The sequence below is a fragment of the Temnothorax curvispinosus genome, unplaced genomic scaffold (assembly GCF_003070985.1).
Source record: "Temnothorax curvispinosus isolate PA1 unplaced genomic scaffold, ASM307098v1 QBEX01015652.1, whole genome shotgun sequence".
Classification (NCBI taxonomy): domain Eukaryota; kingdom Metazoa; phylum Arthropoda; class Insecta; order Hymenoptera; family Formicidae; genus Temnothorax; species Temnothorax curvispinosus.
The window spans coordinates 66,954-87,490 of NW_020225432.1; the positions used below are offsets into that span (position 1 = coordinate 66,954).

A 20,537-nucleotide genomic window follows, 5' to 3' on the forward strand; every position below is an offset into this window, starting at 1 on the left:
TGTCGTCATTGACGCTCGAGACTCCGTGAGAGCGATTTTCGACTGTTTTAGCTATATATAAGTTGTGCTTGTGCGGCGCGTTCGCCGACTTAACTCTCGGAGAGATGATTTTTTTCACATTTATTTTAGGCCCTAAATACGTGGAAGCTATAGCTTCTTTCATTTGCAGAAATCGTTCGACGTGAGAAAAGTGACTTTGTAGACATAACTACACTTAATTGAGTGAACAAAATCTAGTCTAAAGGCTGTTTTTTTTTTCTTCCGTAAGATTTCAGACGAACCCGCTTCGAGAGCTGCGGTTCGGAGATAATAATATGGATATTATTTTTACGTATTTTAACACAGAGTAATACATCTCTTTAAGTATTTTGCTTAATGTTAAGTAAAATGTGCAATTATAACGATACATCAATTATACATTCTGATTTTCATTGAATAAGATCCAAGTATACTCACATCAAGCGCAATCAAAATTTTATCTTTCAAAGAACTTTATTTGTTCGTCGAAGTTAATCATATCCCAGCTTGGGACTCTAATAATTTCCAGTTTTAGCGAAAGATTTTTGTTACTTTTACAAATAGGAATCTTCGTAGTGAATGTTTTATCTTTGCCAGAGACTTTTTTATCTTTTTCACGCATTTTTGTCGAGGAAAACGCCTTCCGTTCACTATCGGTGCAATTAACAATATCAGAAATTACAATTCGTAACTTCGATATCACGCGTATGTATGTGCGGGCTCTCGTATGTGTGTGTGTGTGTGTGTGTGTATGCGCGTGTGCCTGTGCGTGCGCATGTGTGCAAGATGGCAGGAAAGTCTGATTACTACCTAACGAGACATTAATGGTCACGTAACTGTAAGTATAGCCGCCGGAAGATGATCGGAGGACGGCAATCATCGAAGACTACGTAATGATCTTAAAAGTCAAAAAAACCTATAGGTTTAAGGATAAGCGATAAACTTAAGAAAGATGTCGATGGAGTCATTTTTTAACGCGATTAGTAATACGCCCTTGTACCGTCGATTATCGTGCATTATAGAGACTGCTCGAGCATAGTGCAATTTCACCGTAAATTACGCTAGCTCCAAACTACACTTACTTAGCCATGTGGCGTAGCGGATTTTAGACGACAGTTACTTACATTTATCGACGTACCGGCAATTAAGCGTGTCCCACGACAGCAAGTAATTTCATTTACGACCAGTGTAACCATGATTAGGGATAAGCATGCATCCGCGTGGCCTCTTTTACAATATACACACAGATTTCAATTAACACGAGCATTGATTTTCCTTTTTAGGGCTTTGTAAACGCACGGCCATCCTGCTTTCGTTTTACAAACCGTTTTTACAACGTAAAAGAATGAAACGAGAACGAGAGATATTATGTAGATCGTAGGTGAATTATTATCTGATACTCGAGAAGAGCGCTGTATCGTCCCATTAATCACTTAAACGCATTAGTCATTTATCCAAATTCGAAACGCTAACTTCGACATTTCGTAAACATAGGAACGAAATAATATTCCGACGTAAAAATATGTCTGAGCCGATTAAATGTAACGAAGCCTACACGGAAGCCTCGTAAACAGAAGAAGGTACAAGTTTAGGAATTTAAGGGAAGTCACTGGAGAGTTGCATATCGAGAAATGCATGCTGACAAAATCGGGATCGTTACAAAAAAAAAATTTATTATTACCGCGAAATTTCTTACGTACGTGAATGATGACGTACATTCGGCAGATAACGACGTTATAGAGACGATAACGATGTAAACCACCTGTCTACGAGACGCACCGCTAATGTATCTTTCCAGTCGATAGATCAGTAGATCGATAGATCGGTGAAGCCACATGTCGCGTCGGCTGCGCTACGCAGCGATTAAGTGTTTGTGTAACGATGTTTCGCATTCGTTTGCTTTCTAAATAAATACCTGTGTAAATATTCGCAGTCACGAGAATATCCTTCGAACTGCATCTCCTTTTGTCTTTTTATTTTACACAATCTTATAAATCACTTATGACTTTTTACAGATCGTGAAACGCCTCAATTTCACCAAAGATTGCGTTATTTTATCTCCAAAATTTTTTCCCCGTTTTTTTTTTTAAATTTTTAGCGAGTATCTTTTTTATGAATTTTTCTAACTTTCTCATTAAAATTCTCGCTTACGATTGTAATATTATCGCAATTTTAATAGTCCTAATGCGAATTTTTTAAATCATAATCTGAGCTTTATCATTTTATTCAGCGCTTTTAATTATTATCGTTAATTATTATATAAATCACCATAGAGTTAAAAATTAAATTAACAAAAATTTTCAGTTATCAGTCTTCAATATTTCTACATTGGATTGGCCATAGCTGCAATATTTTTCACATTACTCTCCTATCCTAAATGGAAAAAAAAAACCGCGTGGATTATTACGGTACCGATGAATGTTTCCTTTAGTCACTTACGGGTGGTTTAACAGTTTGGAGCGGTAAATGAGTATTAGGATGAACATAGATGATGTGGAAGTTCCAGTCTTTGCCCATAGGTATGAGATGTATTCTGAAGATGTCCTTGTCCATCGCATGTCGCTTTGATGTAAATGTTTTAAGTAAAACAGATCGCGTCCTGGGAACGCACAAATGGTTGCTCTTAACAACTCGGTTGTCTTCAACGCATACATGACAAGCTGGCTTTTGTGTTTCAGGTGCGCTTGTTGTCTGGGAGAACTATGAGGCACTCGGTACGAATACGACCAACAGATCCAGCAACTATGCTGACCGCAAGTTCAGGTTCAAGCATGTGGACCACACTGGTAGGTACAAGTGCTCCAAGTGCGCGAAATCGTACCGATGGAAGCATCACCTCGTGGAACACGTCAAGGCTTCGTGCGGCCAGAAGAAGGCGGAGTGTTGCCCGTATTGCAGCTATAAGAGCAACCGCAAGTGGAATCTGAAGTCGCACATAAAGAGGATCCACGCGAGCGTATAAAAAGCAGATAACGAAACATTATTGATGGATTACAAAATACATTATTGACTCACAGTATCTCACAACAGATGTCTCCATTTCAATGTTCTTCAATAAAACAAATTGTTTATCGCACTCAGATCTCTCGACTGTGTTGCTTGTAGCAACAGACATTAGTCAAATCTCTCGTTCGTTATTCATAATGCTGTTCCTAGAAACCAAATCCTTGAAGACGAGAAGTTCCTCTAGAGAATATCCATACATTCCTTTTAATTACCATCGTCGAAGTTCTTCCTTTCTCTCTCATTTTTAATATCTCTTGATTATATTTATGATTTTATTCAATTTTTTTTCTGCGGATAGGAACATAAAATGAAAATAGAAAGAAATTCCTGTTGAATTTGTTCCGTTCAAGAGCTGAATTCTTTTAAGTACATGTATTTTATTCGCGCCTCTTTCATGTTTCAGGACCATTTATTTACGAGACTCGTTTACAAAGTACGGCGAAATCGCGAGTGTTTATACGCGATTCGGAACAGGTGTGGAGAGCCATTGACGCGGTCGCCAATGGGATGTCTTTGAGGAAGGCCGCGAGAATCTACTGCATATCCAAATCGGTTCTGCATCGATACAGCAAAAAGGGCATCCCGAAACGATCGACTTACACGAAGAAGTTCGAGGCATATGCGAATTTTTAATGCTCGAAGAATATCACGATTATTTATTTAACATTCTAACAATAAGTGGCATTAGAAAGGTCTTTAGAGAATTCTGTAATCTTCGCGATAAAAGATGTATCAAGAGATTTTCTTCTTCGATTGACAGCACATTGCACATTATTTATCATTTTCCTGCCTCTTATACAAAACTGGATGTGAAATTTTATATTATTGCATGAATTGTTATGGTGGTTATTAAATATGTTTATAATTTGTGAACGGTAAGTATCGATGACATCATCGAAGAGTATAACATTTTCAGATATTTTTAGTTATGGTTATTTTACAATATTTTTAATTATTGTTTTATCAATAATGCGTGTGAAAAAAGTATTATACCTCTGCAATCAGTAGTATAGTTTTTCGTTCATTTAATATTCTATTTTTTGTGATTATTAAATAAGTTGAGAAAGAAAATTTTGGAAAATAAAGACTTATATAAATAACTTTTTTTTTTCCAACGTTAATATAATTTTGTAGTTATTATACTTTTTATTGTGATGTTGTCGGTACGATTATTAATAAAAGAGCGAATAAAATTACACTAACATTGAATATGGAAAAACATTAATAAAAATCGGAATTTTGTTTCTATGTTGTTGTCTACTGTTCCATCCTTGTATATAGTATATACTTCTGTTTCGTCGTCTATTTATATCTAGAAAATTATTATATTATCAAGATTGGAGATTAAAACAAAAATTGCGATAAAAATAATTTTTATATAAAAATAGACAAACACATTGAGAGATAATTAATATATAATATATAATAAATATTAATGCAAAAGTTATTTTATTAAAAAATTATTTTTTATCTTTTCTTCTAGTTCTTAAAATTTATACAGATTTTATCCAATTTAAACAAATTATATTATCCATTAACTATTGATTCATAAAAAAAAGAGCTTAATGACATTTTTAGCAATTATTCAAGTATATGCGAATCGATTAGTAAGGATTTTTATTAATCATTATGGATGTATTTGTTGCAGAGAAAAGATGCCAGCGATTGTTGCGCAAATGTCCATTATGCAATAAAAAGATTAAGAGCCGACGGGTTCTATATCAACACATAAAGAGATGCAATGAGAGTGCCTGGTTACCACCCGAATTCATGTGTGGATATTGCCCTTACCAAACAGGGTTGAAGAGCAAACTTCTTAGACATGTTAATGTTGCTCATGATGTTCCTATGCCTTTGCAGTTTTATCGCTTAAAATTCCGGTTCTCGTCTTCTGATTCCGATTAATTTTAATTCAATTTGTATTTTATTTTATAAATATGTTCATCTATATATATCTTAACTAACTGCTATGACAATTCGATGGCGATGTTCACGAAATATACTCACCGATTATTATAAAATGATTGACGAAACTACTTAATAGATTGACGAAATCATTTAATATCTGAAAAATGCAACTTATATTTTTCAGTTTTTAATCAATATTCGCGGGATTAATGGATATTATCTTTTTTTTTTTAAATTTTCAGACAATTCTGTTGTATAATACATTAAGTTGTACAAACGAATTGCTTTGAGAAATATTACTTGAAACCGGAAATTTTTTACGACCTTGAAGGATCGAGAATGTTTTGTGTGTCTAGAAAATCTTGGGAAATGTTTAAATATCTCAAAAACGTTTGAAATTCTTCAAAGTAAAATTATTATTTATATCTAATTGTAAGTGAGATTGTGAGATAATGTAAAATTAATATCTAAAAATTTTATAAAAGTAAAAATATATTATAATTTTTACATAATATGTATAATATAAGATGTATATTTGATATATAATGTATATATATGTGTATATATGTATACATATATATGTATATATATGTATATATATGTATATATATGTATATATATGATGTATAATATAAGATGTATATAACGTAATATACATAAGTATAATATATTTTCTGTAGTATTAAAAATAATATATTTTTCAAGATATTCGAGTGACTTTTAACACATTCAAGATTTTTCAAATATTTTTCCACAAGTTTTTGGTTTCGAATAATATCCAGAACAATTTTAGATTTCTGTCATATATTCAGGATGATCGATATGTCTCGAACACGTCATTTTTCTTTATTCAGGACAATGATTATAAGTGTGATCTGACTGCTAAAGTAAACCTACTTATCGCGCATTAATTATTAAGATACTTATATATGGCGCTAAATATACATAGCTCTTTTGCAAGACTTTATGTTTATCTTTTTTTTCATTTTCCTTCACTGTACATACAAGACTAACTGTGATGTAATTGAGAAACGATGTTCGTGCAATATTCGCGAATTTTAACTTGGCATGAAATGCATCTCCAACCAAGTACGCTTGTGAGAATATGTGCAGATAGGGTGACCTTTAATTTTGTTTAACGTGACACGTACCTCCCTTGGGCCAGTATAAGCTACGAGAGATAGACGAGTAGACCCTGCAGCTAGACCCTAGACATCGTCGAAGAGTCTACTCTTCTACGCACGCTATGCACGAATTCGCGAGGAAGAGTCGCAGCCGCGTCCAGGAACGATGCTCTCTAACCGGGTGTTCCCGTGTTCTTTTGCTTTCCAGATGGACGCGCGGTGGGCTATCTGAATTGCCAGAGGGTGACATACCCGTGCAAGAATTGCGGCAAGGTCTATAGCTACTACTCTAGCCTGGCCAGGCATCTGAAGCACGAGTGCGGCGTGGAGCCCAAGTTCCACTGTCCCTTGTGCCCTTACAGGACGAAGCACAAGTCGAGCCTGAACACTCACCTGAATGGCAGGCATATGAAGCTGCTGAGCGACTTTTATACTTTGCCCAATGGCAACAAGACGTCTTCAACGGAAGGGAATTAAATTGTATCTGCGTCCGAAAACGCATGATATATTAGATGCTACACGTGCGGATGATTTGTACTAGATAATTCAGAATTTATGCTATTTATAGTATTTATTTGACTAGTGTTTGGTTTATAATTATAATTTTTATTAATTACAGTATTAAGGCCATATGATTGATATGATGTTATGTAATTGTAATATAAATATATAATTTATATTAATTATTAATATTTATTCATTAATAATTTATATAAATTTATTAGATATATTATATAAGTTTGTTAGTATATTTAACAAATAATTATTTTATAATACAATAATATTGAAAGTATCTAATCTAATAACTCGTAAATATTGGAACGAGCTAATATAAAATTGCATGGAATTCGTCATCGTTAGAATTTGATCATAAATACTTTCTTTTATTCATATGCAATGATTCTGAATTACCTCGTATTCAAGTGATTTGAGCCTTGGTCCATTAATGTTATATATTTTTTCCTATTAACAACCGAATCTACAACCGTATATGCTTAAATTTACTACGCTTTTCTTTTAGTATCATTCTATTCTCCCTCCCGCAAGCAGTGAATGTTCCGACAGAATACCGCTAATGAGCGTTTATTTTTTAATGATACAATAGTCTATATTTTTGTAAGCAGCCACCATTTTATGCGTCATCATCAGTGAAATAGCCTCCCGACACACATATGTAGATATAATAATAAAAACGTACAATCCTTTCCCGGACTGTCATCGCGACCATCCTGTATTTTTTGAAGGAAAGAGATCGCAATCTGTACTGTATTTTATATTATTATGTCTTTTGATATAGCATATAGTCATATTGTTAGACTGTATTTACAAAGCCTGATCTTTATAGTAACATATCTATAGTGGATCTATAGTGGATTTATTATAAAAAATAGATTTATGTTTATATTTATTTTTTTTTCTTTTATACACATCTATTATTTGCAACTTAATTTTTATATTTTTAGTTTTTTTTTATTATTTATACTAAAACCTTGACGAGTAACAATCTAAGCCAAGAATTAACTTGAGATGTATTTAACGTTACACCTAAACTCCTAAATTATATAAATTTTTTTAGAAGTTTAGGTAAAGAAAAAAAATTTTTTTTATAAGGCTTTGATAGTCTTAATGAGTATATGTAAACTTAAATGTTTACATATACTGCTTCTTTACACATTATAAATTTTTAAAATAAGAAATTTAGTTTTGTATCTGCAAAGATGTATTTAAAATACAAATGTATCATATCGCTTGTTTAAGCGATTTGAGAAAGCAGCATTATCATTCGGCATTCGGTGTGAAAGCAAAACCCCGAAGATTTCAATACCAAAGTTTAATACGTGTTAATTGCGAAACAGAGAACCACCAAGTCAATATGCATAATTAATTTTTATATTGAAGAAGCTTATTTAATTGTTAAATCTTCGTTAAACGATAATACGATTCACGCTAATATGATTAAGTTTATTGTTAACGAAACTGAATGTAACGAGTATATTTCGAGGTATCGGCAAACATCCGATAAATAACGCCAATAAATTATAAAAGGTGCACAGGAACTTATTAACATTCACGCACGATCGACAATAAGAAAAAGCATAGAAACTATGCACGCTTATGTGGGTAGTAATACGCTTTGCTGTACGTTTATAAAACGTGACAACCATGTGCGTGAACATCGTGCGAAACGCGAAGTATTATTATAGATACCTATTTATATAGATACTTCAATAAAAATTATGATGAACCGCTTTCTTTTCTATAACAGCCCTTAATCAATCTCGTTTGACATTCTGTTTCAGTTGTCCTGAGACGTTTAGTTCATATTCCGATGTAATTATGGCTTCTTTAAACGAAAAAATTGCTTTAATATAGTTTACAAAGTCCTGGAATAAATTTTTTTTCCAGCAATTGTGATAATTTTGATTTTAAAATAATTGAAGATAATGTAGAATGAGAAGATATCTAATTTATAATCGTAGGAGTGACTATGCAACATTGTTCTTTCGATGGCAATTTCGCAAACTGTGGAGCTATTTGCTGAAGATAAAGTGTCTTTAACAAATTGACGTAGCTAAGCAGAAAGTTTATGGAGATATAATAGGTTGGTTATTTGGGATTACTTGAACATGTTTTTTTAAAAGAGATATCTTGATAATAAAAAAATTGTTGTAAGTAGTTAAAGTTGTAAGTAATAAAAATTGTTTATATTATCTTACGTATTAACATTTTGAGTGCCAAGCTAATTTCGACATTGAACTTCATAAATCTGATATATATTATATTAATATTTTCTTGCTTTTTTAAATGTCTTAATAACTATATTATTTTTTAATGTTTTAAATATTTAGTAAAATTATTTTTAAGTAAAATTATTTTCCAGTAAATAAAACCGTCACTCACAAATGGATGACGGAGTCTTTGCGTAAATTTAGATATGAATAACATGACATTCAAAGTGTTAAAATAAATATCTATATAAGTATATCTAAATTCATTTTTTTAATCAATAATTCTAATCTTCGATTGCACATGTCTATTTCATCTATTTGCAAGTATTGGGCCAAAATTTTTCTTTGATAAATCCTTGTTCATTTCGTTGTGTAATCTACATGTCATACTAAAAAAATTGGATAATATTTTATGGCTGTCCCTCGCCAATACACTATCTCAATTTTGTATACGAGCACATCTAAGAAAAGTAGAGAGTCTTCCTTCACACGTGGATCAGTATGTCTCATGGCACAGCTTAAATATATTACTTTCACGCAATTTCAGTAGGTTTTCATGTATCGAACCAACATTGCTATCGGAAGAACATCTATGCGAACGCTTGGTCATAACGAGTTTGCGATTTATATTATACATATACATACATACATATGTAAAGAGAAAAATATCAGAAATAGATTTCCGTCTAACAATCGCCCAAACTCTTTCAGAATGGTGCTTCAACGTTATGGACGAGTACGATCCCTTGGCGTTGCCCTCGCAGCGAAACAAGTCGAATTGTCGGAGTATCGAAGACCAAATAGCGGCACAAGTCGTATCGACGAAGATCTTCCCGTGTCCTCGTTGCGGGCGATGTTACAAAGTGAAGAGATCGCTGCGTCGACATATTGTGGTCGAGTGCGGCAAGGCGCCGAAGCACAAGTGCCCTTACTGCCAGCACCAGAGCAAGTACAGGGCCAGCATAACGAAGCACGTTACACATGTACACCCGAATTTGCCATACCCGTGACCTGACGATTAATTGTTCATCGATTAATTTTATTTATTCTCTTTTTTTTTCACTGCTGATAGTGAAATAGTGGGACAATTGGATTATGTTTTGATATTTTTTGAAATAAATTTTATGTTTGCCCCTCTTTGTTATTGCAAAGATTTAATGTTGATTTCTCAGGTAATATTAGAAAGTTCTGTCTTTCCTAAGATGATTATAAATTAGTTGATTTTAACATTGACGTCGCACGTTTGCGTTCAAATTATTTAATAAGGATCTATTCTATTATTTAAATTAGGTTTATGAAATCATTGGCGTACAAGACAAGGATGTATAATCAACTGACTAGATTTCTGACAGACCTTATCATTAATTGCATGAAAATCTCTCTACGGAATACGTAGAAATATCTTGTGCAATTGTAAATAAAACCGATATCTTAATTAATGACGCGTCAGTGTGGGTCAGAACGTTCCAATGTTCGAATAATTGATTGTTACACGTTCATAGCAGCTTGTAAACTGTTCTCTTTATCTTCGCAATATACACTGAGAGAAATGTTGACACATGTTATTATTTCCTTGTCGCTAACACCATTTCGAATTCCTAGAAAGTACACTAGACACGAAATCAATCGGCGCTCAATTCTCCATGGTGAAATTTAGGAAGAAGAGGCGGTGAAAAAAAAATTGCTAATGACTGACATAGATAGAACGGAGAGTACAAAGCGTGAGTATGGAACAGGTTCTGAAGAAATTCACTTTAAGGATGTTTTCTGTTTTAACGAGATGCACACTGAGGATGTAATTGTATTTGCATGCTCGTGGCATTATACATTACACTTTTTCAGATACGCAGCGGATCTCTTCTCGTATAACTCTATACATTCTTTTTATGCTGTTATTTTTTGGTCACGTTAAGACTTGACGATTCAGTCTACGAACGGGGCCTATCCTGTGTTTTCATTTATTTATTTGCTCTATCTCTGATGTCATACAGGACTTGAATAGATTTCGTCAGCAAAGTTGTTCCGTTTGTATCCGATTTAAAGGAACACACCGGCAGGGATTTAATGAAATGCTTTTCTTTCCATCAAAATACGAGGATGATGAAGATCAGTGCTACTTCCGGTATTAATAAAGTGCTCTTCGTGATTGCAGGTTACATGAAGATGAGCTATTACGTGACACAAACGGTGAAGGATCGACGGCGGTGTCGTGGCCAAGGTCGCTTCGCCTGCGACAACTGCGATCGTCGTTATCACCAGATGAAGAATCTCAGGAGGCACGTGACGAACGAGTGCGGCAAGCAGCCGATGCATCAGTGCTCCTTCTGTCCGTACAGAGCGACTTATAAGTCGTATCTTCAAGTGCACATGACGAAACACGCCAAGCACGGTTTCGTACCTCGCATGGCCACCCTGAAGCATCATGATTCATGAAAGCCCTCTCGATCCGTGCCTGCTAAGTAACACGTCGACTTTCTACTCGCTCGAGTGTCGAAGTTACTTACCGGGATCTCGAAGATCGCGAGGCTTTCGTAGAACGGCGGGTTAGTACGAGAATGAACAAAAATTTTCGCGTGTGATTTCTTTCTGGTATGCCGATAGTATCATCTAAAGAAATCTCAACTATTGTCTAGAACATGTACGACGTGAAGTTTCGATATATTTCCTTTTTATCAACTTGTGTTTGAATCGTGAAGCATTCCATATTTATGTCGCTATGCTAACGTAGAAGTCCCTTCGACGAGGATCATCTTAGGTCTAAGATAAATCTCTGAGGAATTTAATAAAGAGTCTACATCTCATTCCGAGAACAATATCTCTAAGATTCTTTGCAAATCAAACCCCTTTCCGCCTTTTTCCTTGTTCTACTTCAATTTGTCAATTATGCCCTGCACAGTTTCTAAATCGCGAGTCCTTAAGCCTTTGAGAATACAAGATAATAATTAGCGATCGGATAACAGTAACGAAGAGGTAAGTAGGGTTTGAGAGAAAGGGGGCCAGGAATCCGTCCTAACTGTTGGATATATGTGGATAATCCGTATTACATAGATCTCATAAGACAAATAATATTTGTGTTTGCCTTGGTGTTCACGCTAAGCATATTTAGTGGACGGATCAATGCACCGCGAGGAATGTCGCGGTGAGAAGTTAGCGGAGAGCGTTATACCTTCACCCGAGCGCGCTCCCGAGAAGAAGCGGACGTACGATGCCGTCACGAAGCATCACGTTGCTCGTTGGGGAAGCGACCTGTGCTAACCGCTGGCAAACCTTTTTCTGTTTCAGTTGATCCGAAATACGTTGCGATATTCAAGCATACCTGCGTCACCTGCGGCAAAACTTACAAGCACAAACACCATTTGAAGCGACATCACGATTTCGAGTGCGGGGTCGATCCGAAGTTCAAGTGCGCCTTCTGTCCGCACAGGACCAGATACAAGGACAGCCTGATGAAGCACATACTGGCGCGTCATCAGCATTTCTTGGAACAGAATTCGCAATATGGTCATCAACAGGTTTTCGAGGCGCATCCCGATACCGAGATGAATTTTCATGCGCAGGAGACGAATACGTTTAATGTTTATCCCGATTTTACGTAAAATCTCTAATTGTTTCGTCGTATTAGTGAATTATATGTATTTTATTGATGCGTGGTGTTGACATGATTAGGTGAATGCAAGAAATTGTAAGTAATATATGAAAAATTAAAATAACCACGTTATAAGCAATCAAATTAAATTCTTGATTTATTTTCTGATTTTACAAGCTGTCAATGTAGAGTTTGATAATATAATCTTTAATAAGTTTTTTAATATGAAGAAAAATGGGTTTTTATAAGAAGCGAGATTTTTATTATTCACACATAAAGAATTAAATTTGTTGTGATTAAATTGTTTTACTAATAATCTCGAATAAATACATTAACATTTTAACACGACGATATATTTGCGTAAAAATATATTAAACTTTACTTTATTTATCATAATTTCTGTGCATTGAAGATTTTAGAAGGTTGCCACAGAAGTTTTGTTATTATAAAATATACAATTACACTGTTAGCCACAATTTAAATAATTTTATAGCAATCTTGTATAATATTGTTATTTTTAATCTTGATAAAATATGTATATTGATAGAAAACGTAAAAGATATCATATTCATTTCGTCGAATAAAATTTCGTATTATTAAAATAAACGTAAAATAAATTTTTTCCCTGTCTACTCATTTTTTCAATTAATATATTGGTGAAGATATCTCAGAAAAATGACGTATGCATCTATGTGTCTACCATTAAGAATTGTGATTACACGTCATATGTCTGAAATACCTTATTGTGTATTTTATATCATGCACACCAGTTGCTTTTCTGAGGCATTAATCAAACTGATGTCGCTAGTGCGAATTTAAGTCTTGAGCCAGTATCATCGAGACTAAGCTTCATCTGTTCTCTTCTTGATTCGCAGGTGCGACGTACAGTCCGGCCAATTGGACGATACCCACCTTACCGTCGACGTCGCGAATCGCGATGTACACTAGACGTCTACGTTCGATGTCCTCGAACGAGGTCAGTATGATCGGCGGCGGATCAGGTCCCCGTAAGTATCTCTGCAACGATTGCAGCCGGACGTTCGCTTTGAAAGCCTCGTTGCTGCGGCACAAAGCGTTCGAGTGCAACAAGGGTCGGCAGCCGTACGAGCGACAATCCCAGGACGAATGCGACAGGTCGAGGAAGTCGAAGAAGAAGCACGTGTGCGTCAGGTGTAATCGCGTATACGCATTTTTCACGTCGCTCTGGCGACATCAGAAATACGAGTGCGGCGTGGAGCCGAAATTCGTCTGCCCGATCTGTAAGGGCCGATTCGCCCAGAAGAGCAATCTGGATCGTCACGTGCGATCGAAACATTAAACTACGCTCGCAAATATCTTGTATTTTAATTAATGGCTTCACCGTGCGACATAGATTATCAGTGGATTGGCGTGACTATTAGTGATCAACCAATGTGCATCGGTCGCTTCACGATCGGTGTAGGTGTACGCTCTTGTGCTACATATTATTTTTACCTGCCTTGATAAATATTAAAAAAAAAATTCAATTTGTAAAATTAAATTTAGGATTAGTAACATAAATAGTTGTGTCGTATCTAATAAGTGTTGGGTTGACAATTCTTTCGTTTTCTTAGGCTGATATTCTGCATCACATGTAGGTAATGGATGAAAAAAAAGTGTGTATAGTTTGTCTATAATTCTGTTAATTTTATGTCACTTAAACGATCATTGACGAATTACTTTTAACGCAATTATAATTGCATTTATATAATTGTATTTCATTTACATTATTTCTTGAAACTTGAGTTTTAATACTGAACTTACTTGAAATTTTTTAGCAGGCGTACAAAAAGAGAGGTAATAGAAAATATAAGTAGTTTTGGCAATTATCTCTGTCAAAACTGATATCTCTGTCAATACTGATATAATACAATAATCAATTAGATATATGATACAATTAGAATGTTGTCTTAATTATAAGTAGGATAAACCAGTATATGGCTTTAAACATCTGAGACATAATGTAAGATGAATACGAAGGAATCTATATCGATTGCCTCTGGAAATTAGTGCGAGTACAGTGTTGTTTTTTCAAACCAAAGACAAATTACAATTACCGTTTCTTTGATTGCCAATTGTCTGTACATTAAATGTGTATAAAGTAATCAAATAAATTTAATGCAACTAAGGAGAAATGAGATTCTTTATACAATAGATTATCTGTTTCTCATTACACGCGGGGAAAGAGAGACGTTCTCTCACCCCGACAAATCTACGACAAATTACGAGCGCGTTTCGTACGTCCTTTATTGTATCTCTTGGTATATGCTATAACACGCTATTGTCGTAATTGTCGTAATGTGCATAAACGTGCGACCGAAGAAAACGTAATAGTGTTCGCGTGTGCGAAAAACTGAATGCCGGATCGTGCATGCAATTGATCTTGCCCCGCCGTTCTTCGAGGTGTCTCTCTGTCCTGTCCAGCCTCGCGGGCAAGAGTCGTCTTCAGTTACGTCAGTCGTGTCTCGCACGGCGTCTCTCAGGCGTGGAGAAATACTCTAACATCGTTCCTTTCTCGTTTGCAGGGTTCGCGTACGGATTTCGGAAGCCGCAAGACGCAACGAACACGCCGTTGACACAGGTGTCACCGTTATCGCCGCTCATGTGCCCGCAATGCGGGCGAACGTACAAGATGAAGCGCAATTTGAAGACCCACATGAAATTCGAGTGCGGCGGCCAGAGAAACTTCATGTGTCACTTATGCCCGTCTAAGTACACGCAGAATATCAGTCTGCGTCGTCATCTTTTACAGAGGCACAACCTCTACATGCCGCCGAAGTTCTCGGTCCCTAAACGCATCTTTACGAAGTAAAATTAATAAAAAATAGATAATTTAAGCAATAGGACTGATGTTTTTCACGCATCGCAGTAATTGCTGATTTATCTATAGTTCCTTTAGACTGAGTGAAGATACTCGCGAATCCATGATCTCTTGATCGATCGCGAGCGAATTGTCACATCCGAATAAAAGATTTTGCAAAAAAATATACAATTTGATACGTAGTTATAAAGTAGAAAACATATATATTGTGTTGAATGAAGAAAAAAAAGAAAAATAATGATTTGTAGTTTAGAACACATCAATTTCTTTGAAATGGTTGCTTTATTATATTACCGATTTTGTATTTCATTAATAAGTTTATTTCAGGCTTAAGCTACTAAGTTTAATTTTACATGTCGATTATTATGACAATTTATAATTTTTATTTGTAGAAAAAAAAACACAGGTTTTATGTAAAGAACCAAAGAACGATGTTAAAATGCCCCATCAATAGGGCGTTCACGTATTGCAAGATGTTAAACTTGTAATATGTAATGTATTCCAGTTTATCAATATACGAATTACTCAAAGTTAAGAAATAAATAGTTCACGCAGGTTTTGAAAACTAGGATGCGAAGCGCATGAATCTTGATTAACTGAGTTGTTCAGAAAAGTCGCTTGAGAAAGAAATGCAATATACATGTAACTCGTAATAAATTTTTGATAGACGATCGTGTACGATTGATTTTTCCCTCCCCATCTTGAAGGAAAGAAAAATGGTACGAGGACTCGCAGTCGGAAATACGTGTCATTGGTGTTGGCTCGAGAAACGCTGGTTGCACCTTGTCGCGCTCGATACTAACCGACCATTCCTTTTTTCCAGAGCTGCTGCTGGTCGCCACACGAGGCCTCGCAGACGAAACCCTCAAGAACAATGTGGTCTTCACTTGTCATCAGTGCGGCAGAACGTATCAAATAAGGCACAATCTAGTGAAACACCTGAGATATGAATGCGGCGGGCAGAAGCACTTCGCGTGCTCGCTGTGTCCCTCTAGATACACCCAAAACGGCAAATTGCGACAGCACATGCTGAATACCCACAACATTATCGTGCCCCCGCGAAGGGGGTTCGAGTTTATGTTGGCGAACAATTGGCCGACTCGATTTAGCAACAGACGGGCGCGTTGCCCGGTACTTGAACAATTTGCCAATCCTTAGTTTCTTTTATACTCAAATAGAAAGAAGTTTATCACAGTTACGATGGTTGGGAATTAATAAAGTATGCGACAAATTGAAGTTTGCGAAGTCCGAAGCATGGTGTGAAACAGAGGCATAATAGTTGTAGTAGAGTATCGATATTATTATCCCAGCCGATTAACACGACACTATTAGTAGGCTTTATATTTGTAACAGGTTGCATCAACAGCATGATTAGTCTTTTTAATAACCCTTTGATTTGTAATTTTCTAGACTATTGTATTATATTTTTTTTAATGCAGAATTTTGACAAAGAAAAATTGTTGAAATATCTAGTCTGATGAAAGATTACGCAAAAGTGTAAAAAGTTTGTCACTATTTTTTTGCGAAAACTGAAAGATATTCTGTACATACAATAAATATAGGATTTCACATTCCTTCTTGCAAGTTATTTTTAACTCTCTTGTTTTGGTTTTGAAGTGTACCAAACATTTGAAAAAGATTTACATAAAAAGATAGCACGATTATTTTCTTGAAAAAATTTATATGGCTAATTTTTCCGAAACAGAAGTATAATTTAAGACTCGCATAAGTCTTGCATTTCACTATATAAATTGTGACTTCTTTTGTGGAAGAATAAAACCTGAATTATTTCAAGAATCTAATTTTGCTATTTATTATGTTATGTGTTCCTCCAAGATAATTATATGTATGAAGCCGGAAATTGCGCCCCACGTTCTTAAAATAAAATATAACATTCATGTAAGTATGTCATATATTAATCGTAAGTAGTGCTTCGCGAGATATATTTCTTCAAGGCAAAGTATCTGTGTTTGAGGACAGTACGATTTGCCAGATTGTTCCATGGTCATCCACTGGACTCCATAAGTCATGAGGGGAAGATCAGTGTGCGATCTCCGTTTTCGCGATTCTACGTACTAATTAGCGCACGAATGTTGTTTTTTTTTTTCAGGTTTTTACGAGAGCTTCCATCCTGCAGAAAATCCCGCGGTCCACGGCCGAAAAGCTCACGCCGCCGCGCCCACGAAGATCGCCCGAGTTAAAACGAGCCCGAGGTGTCCCGGCAACGCTGAAGATCAAGCACTGCAGTGCTCCGCCTGCGGGAAGAAATACTCGCTAAAGCACAACTTGGCAAGACACATGCGCTTCGAGTGCGGCGGTCAGCGTCGATTCTCCTGTCACCTGTGCCCGAACAAGTACACGCAGAACGTCAGTCTGCGTAGGCACTTGACGCATCATCACAACATTATGGTACCCGTGAAGAAGAGACATAACAGTTCTTATCGAATCGTCTATCCGTAAGAGCGACGTGCAAGAGGGCTTCGCAGGAAGATGATGTCGAGGACAAAGAATTGGAAGAACCTGTGCCAAAAACGCATCCCAAAGATACGAGTGTCATCGAGTCGAAGATAGACTTAGACTTCAAACTCGCCGTGAAACTCGCGCGTAAAAGAGCAACGTGAAGAATTTGTACATACCTTTCGGGCATTGCTAGCCTCTGTAGTTTATCAAAGTTAATAAAATCTCGATCTTTATAAGTTTCAATAATAAATGCTACGTTGATTATGTTATGTAGACATGTTGACAAGAGCAAGTTAAATAATACGTTATATTAGTACATTTTCCTATTGGAATTACATTACTTTCTTAAAATCTGTTTCGTCATTTACACACGTAGAGTATTGATCCAAAGAGAATTTTATCCATGACAAATGTTTGTGGGAAACGGAACGATGTTTCTGGCATTACTCCTACGATGAACGAATCGGTTCACGAGGCTCGTTCACGTAGGAAAAATGAAAATATACGGCGATCTCGAGCATTTGTCACTGATAAAATATTCTCTCGCTGTAAGTTTTTGCATGCTGACGTTAATCAAGTTCTTTACCAAACGGCGTAAAAACGCTGCGACGAAAGTCTGTTGATATCGTGCTTCAGTCTGTCACTGTTGATGCTTAAGATTATTATCTTTACGAGAAACACGATCTCGTCACTGATCTCCCGCATTCGAATCAGAACAATATCTAGAATTTCACCGTGCAAAAAAAAAAGACGATCGCTCGCCGTCGATGTATCGCACGCGCACAGACGTATCCTCAGAGTAACTTTTTCTTTCGTTCAGCAGGTTTCTCGAGGTCCCGCTTCACCTGTCAGAAATGCCGACGCGGCTACACGATGCTCTGCAATCTGCGCAGGCACATGAAGTGGGAATGCGGCGGGAAACGCTATTTCCCGTGCTACTACTGCAGAAAAAGTTTCACCCAGAAAACAAGCCTGCAACGGCACTTGACGGGAGTCCATAATATCGACGTCAATGGGATAGAATCTAAACTCATGTTGTAGACCGTTTACTCCATTTTACACCCCAGATCCTGATCATTGATCACCCATCCCCAGATCCCTAAGAAACTAGATACGTGAGCGATTTTGTTTCCAGCTTAAAATAACCATCCGTTTAATCCCTCCATTCTCTTCCTTGACAAATAAGTCATTGATCAATAATTGACAGGTCATAGAAGGCAGATCGAGCGGCTAGCTGCCGCTTTAAGTGTGCAATTTAAGTGTACAATCGAATTATTCAGCCGATCGTTCGATCGATCGGACGGGATTCTACGAGCCGCGTGTTTTCGACGACCGCGCCAAACTCCTTTTCGCGCCCCTTTCTCGAGAAATCGAGAGGTGCCGAAACGTGGTCTAGCGGGCTAGCGCGGATCAGGTCTCGATCGTTAAGACTCGCGTCTGGCGATCTCGGTCAGCACAGTGAGCTCACGACTAACACGACTGTCATCTTCGTCTTCTTCCAGGTGTGGCCTGGACGACCGTTCAGCCGGGACCGGCACGAAAGTCGCGACACGCAAATTATTTGAGGGATGAGGATCTCGCCCTCAAATGTCCACGGTGTGGCCGGGGTTACAAGGTCAAGCCCAGCCTGTCGAAACATTTGAGGTACGAGTGCGGTGGCCGCAGGAACTTCAGGTGCGAGCTGTGCGGGCGCAGTTTCACGCAGAACGTCAGTCTGCGCCGTCACCTGATGCAGAGCCACAACTTTTATCAGCCGCCACAGAAGCAATGCACTCGGAAGGTCGTCAAGTGAAGAGCTTACTGTCTCGCGTCATCGAAGATCGTATCCGCTCTTGGAACGCGCGGCTGTCCCGGCTAGATTCGTCATCTCGGGAGCGGAAGTCTTGCGACGGCATCTCTGTGAAGAGTGACTCAAGTGGGACACGCTTGTTTAATGACTGTATGACTTCCCGTGTCTTCTCGAAGATTGTTATTTGTAGCCTACGGTCGAAGATTTTTAGCGCCACTTAGAAGATTAAGTAAAACTTGTAACAGATGTACACCCCAAACCACGCAGCAATCCTACATACGCACACTCGAAGATCACCGCACGAAAAACACGATTATAATAGTACATCTTATACATGATCCGACTCTTACAGATCGTTAATAAAGTAAATGCCGATAACACTTCGTGCCTAGATCCACAAATATAGCATACATATTATCTATAATAGTAAACGTAACAATAAATCAGTCAACGAGACGCCATGGTCGTTTGTTGCCTCTTCCCAAGAATCTTCGCTCGATGCGAGTGCCCGGCTGTCTTCCACTGAAGATTAATTTTTTAACGACCTTTATGATCTTTTGTAACAATCTTTTTTTAATATTTGTTATCGATAAGGTAAACATGGCGTTAAGGGGACCCACTTCCGATGACCTTGAATTTGACATATATTGTCAAGGACACCCTCCCGAGTAACATGCAAGTGATTTTAAAAAAAGGTTGAAAAATATAGCAGCTATTTTGAGTATTGGAAGACATAAATGATTAATATATACGTCGAAATAGTTCACACATACACTTTTCACGCGAGACGAGTTGTCACATAGGTTCGTGGCGTGCTTTACAAGCTCGTTTATTGTATATCGCCACAAATATTCACACAGATGATCGACTAACTTATCTTGTTTAATACCTCTACCTAAACGAGCTTGTAAAGCGCGCCACGAACCCATGTGGCCCCTCGTTTCGCGTGGTAAGTGCGGCAGTCCCTGTTTGTTTGAAATTCTTCATATATTTCCGACACAGAATATTTTTGTTAAAGCAGGCACACACACACGTGTGTATGCCCTGCTTTATAGAAGTTGTGATTTTTGTTAAAGCA

At 36.9% G+C, this 20,537-nt stretch overlaps 6 protein-coding genes across 6 annotated transcripts; all 6 read left to right on the top strand.

The window, feature by feature from the left end:
• Window positions 1-2,509: 2,509 nt before the first annotated feature.
• LOC112465917 (longitudinals lacking protein-like) lies at window positions 2,510-3,998 on the top strand. The gene is made up of 2 exons (XM_025033721.1): window positions 2,510-2,537; window positions 2,673-3,998. The coding sequence occupies exons 1-2, from the start codon at window positions 2,510-2,512 to the stop codon at window positions 2,978-2,980; spliced, it is 336 nt and encodes a 111-aa protein (XP_024889489.1). The 3' UTR covers window positions 2,981-3,998.
• A 4,929-nt stretch (window positions 3,999-8,927) lies between these two features.
• Window positions 8,928-10,339, top strand: LOC112465938 (longitudinals lacking protein, isoforms A/B/D/L-like). Its single transcript, XM_025033749.1, has one exon. It carries the CDS (start codon window positions 9,514-9,516, stop codon window positions 9,793-9,795), a length of 282 nt encoding a protein of 93 aa, XP_024889517.1. The 5' UTR covers window positions 8,928-9,513; the 3' UTR covers window positions 9,796-10,339.
• Window positions 10,340-10,419: 80 nt separating this feature from the next.
• Window positions 10,420-11,594, top strand: LOC112465937 (longitudinals lacking protein-like). Its single transcript, XM_025033748.1, has 2 exons — window positions 10,420-10,506; window positions 10,938-11,594. The coding sequence occupies exons 1-2, from the start codon at window positions 10,473-10,475 to the stop codon at window positions 11,216-11,218; spliced, it is 315 nt and encodes a 104-aa protein (XP_024889516.1). The 5' UTR covers window positions 10,420-10,472; the 3' UTR covers window positions 11,219-11,594.
• A 215-nt stretch (window positions 11,595-11,809) lies between these two features.
• On the top strand, window positions 11,810-12,546 carry LOC112465918 (zinc finger protein 648-like). The gene is made up of 2 exons (XM_025033722.1): window positions 11,810-11,822; window positions 11,930-12,546. The coding sequence occupies exons 1-2, from the start codon at window positions 11,810-11,812 to the stop codon at window positions 12,379-12,381; spliced, it is 465 nt and encodes a 154-aa protein (XP_024889490.1). The 3' UTR covers window positions 12,382-12,546.
• A 321-nt stretch (window positions 12,547-12,867) lies between these two features.
• LOC112465939 (zinc finger protein 425-like) lies at window positions 12,868-19,248 on the top strand. The gene is made up of 3 exons (XM_025033750.1): window positions 12,868-13,666; window positions 14,915-15,184; window positions 17,321-19,248. The coding sequence occupies exons 1-3, from the start codon at window positions 13,309-13,311 to the stop codon at window positions 17,668-17,670; spliced, it is 978 nt and encodes a 325-aa protein (XP_024889518.1). The 5' UTR covers window positions 12,868-13,308; the 3' UTR covers window positions 17,671-19,248.
• Window positions 19,154-20,534, top strand: LOC112465919 (zinc finger protein 425-like; the record flags this gene model as incomplete). Its single annotated transcript, XM_025033723.1, has 1 exon — window positions 19,154-20,534. A coding segment is annotated over one exon (309 nt), but the record flags the coding sequence as incomplete, so codon positions are not given.
• Window positions 20,535-20,537: the final 3 nt, after the last annotated feature.

Excerpts from the sequence above, each read along its gene's own strand:
- LOC112465917 (XM_025033721.1), top strand. The coding sequence starts at position 2,510 with ATGTGGAAGTTCCAGTCTTTGCCCATAG. Across the intron at positions 2,538-2,672 it reads GTTCCAGTCTTTGCCCATAG|GACAAGCTGGCTTTTGTGTT; the intron begins GTATGAGATGTA and ends CAACGCATACAT.
- LOC112465937 (XM_025033748.1), top strand. The coding sequence starts at position 10,473 with ATGACTGACATAGATAGAACGGAGAGTACAAAGC. Across the intron at positions 10,507-10,937 it reads TAGAACGGAGAGTACAAAGC|GTTACATGAAGATGAGCTAT; the intron begins GTGAGTATGGAA and ends TCGTGATTGCAG.
- LOC112465938 (XM_025033749.1), top strand. The coding sequence starts at position 9,514 with ATGGACGAGTACGATCCCTTGGCGTTGCCCTCGCAGCGAAACAAGTCG.
- LOC112465939 (XM_025033750.1), top strand. The coding sequence starts at position 13,309 with ATGTACACTAGACGTCTACGTTCGATGTCCTCGAACGAGGTCAGTATG. Across the intron at positions 13,667-14,914 it reads CCAGAAGAGCAATCTGGATC|GGTTCGCGTACGGATTTCGG; the intron begins GTCACGTGCGAT and ends TCTCGTTTGCAG. Across the intron at positions 15,185-17,320 it reads GAAGTTCTCGGTCCCTAAAC|GTTTTTACGAGAGCTTCCAT; the intron begins GCATCTTTACGA and ends TTTTTTTTTCAG.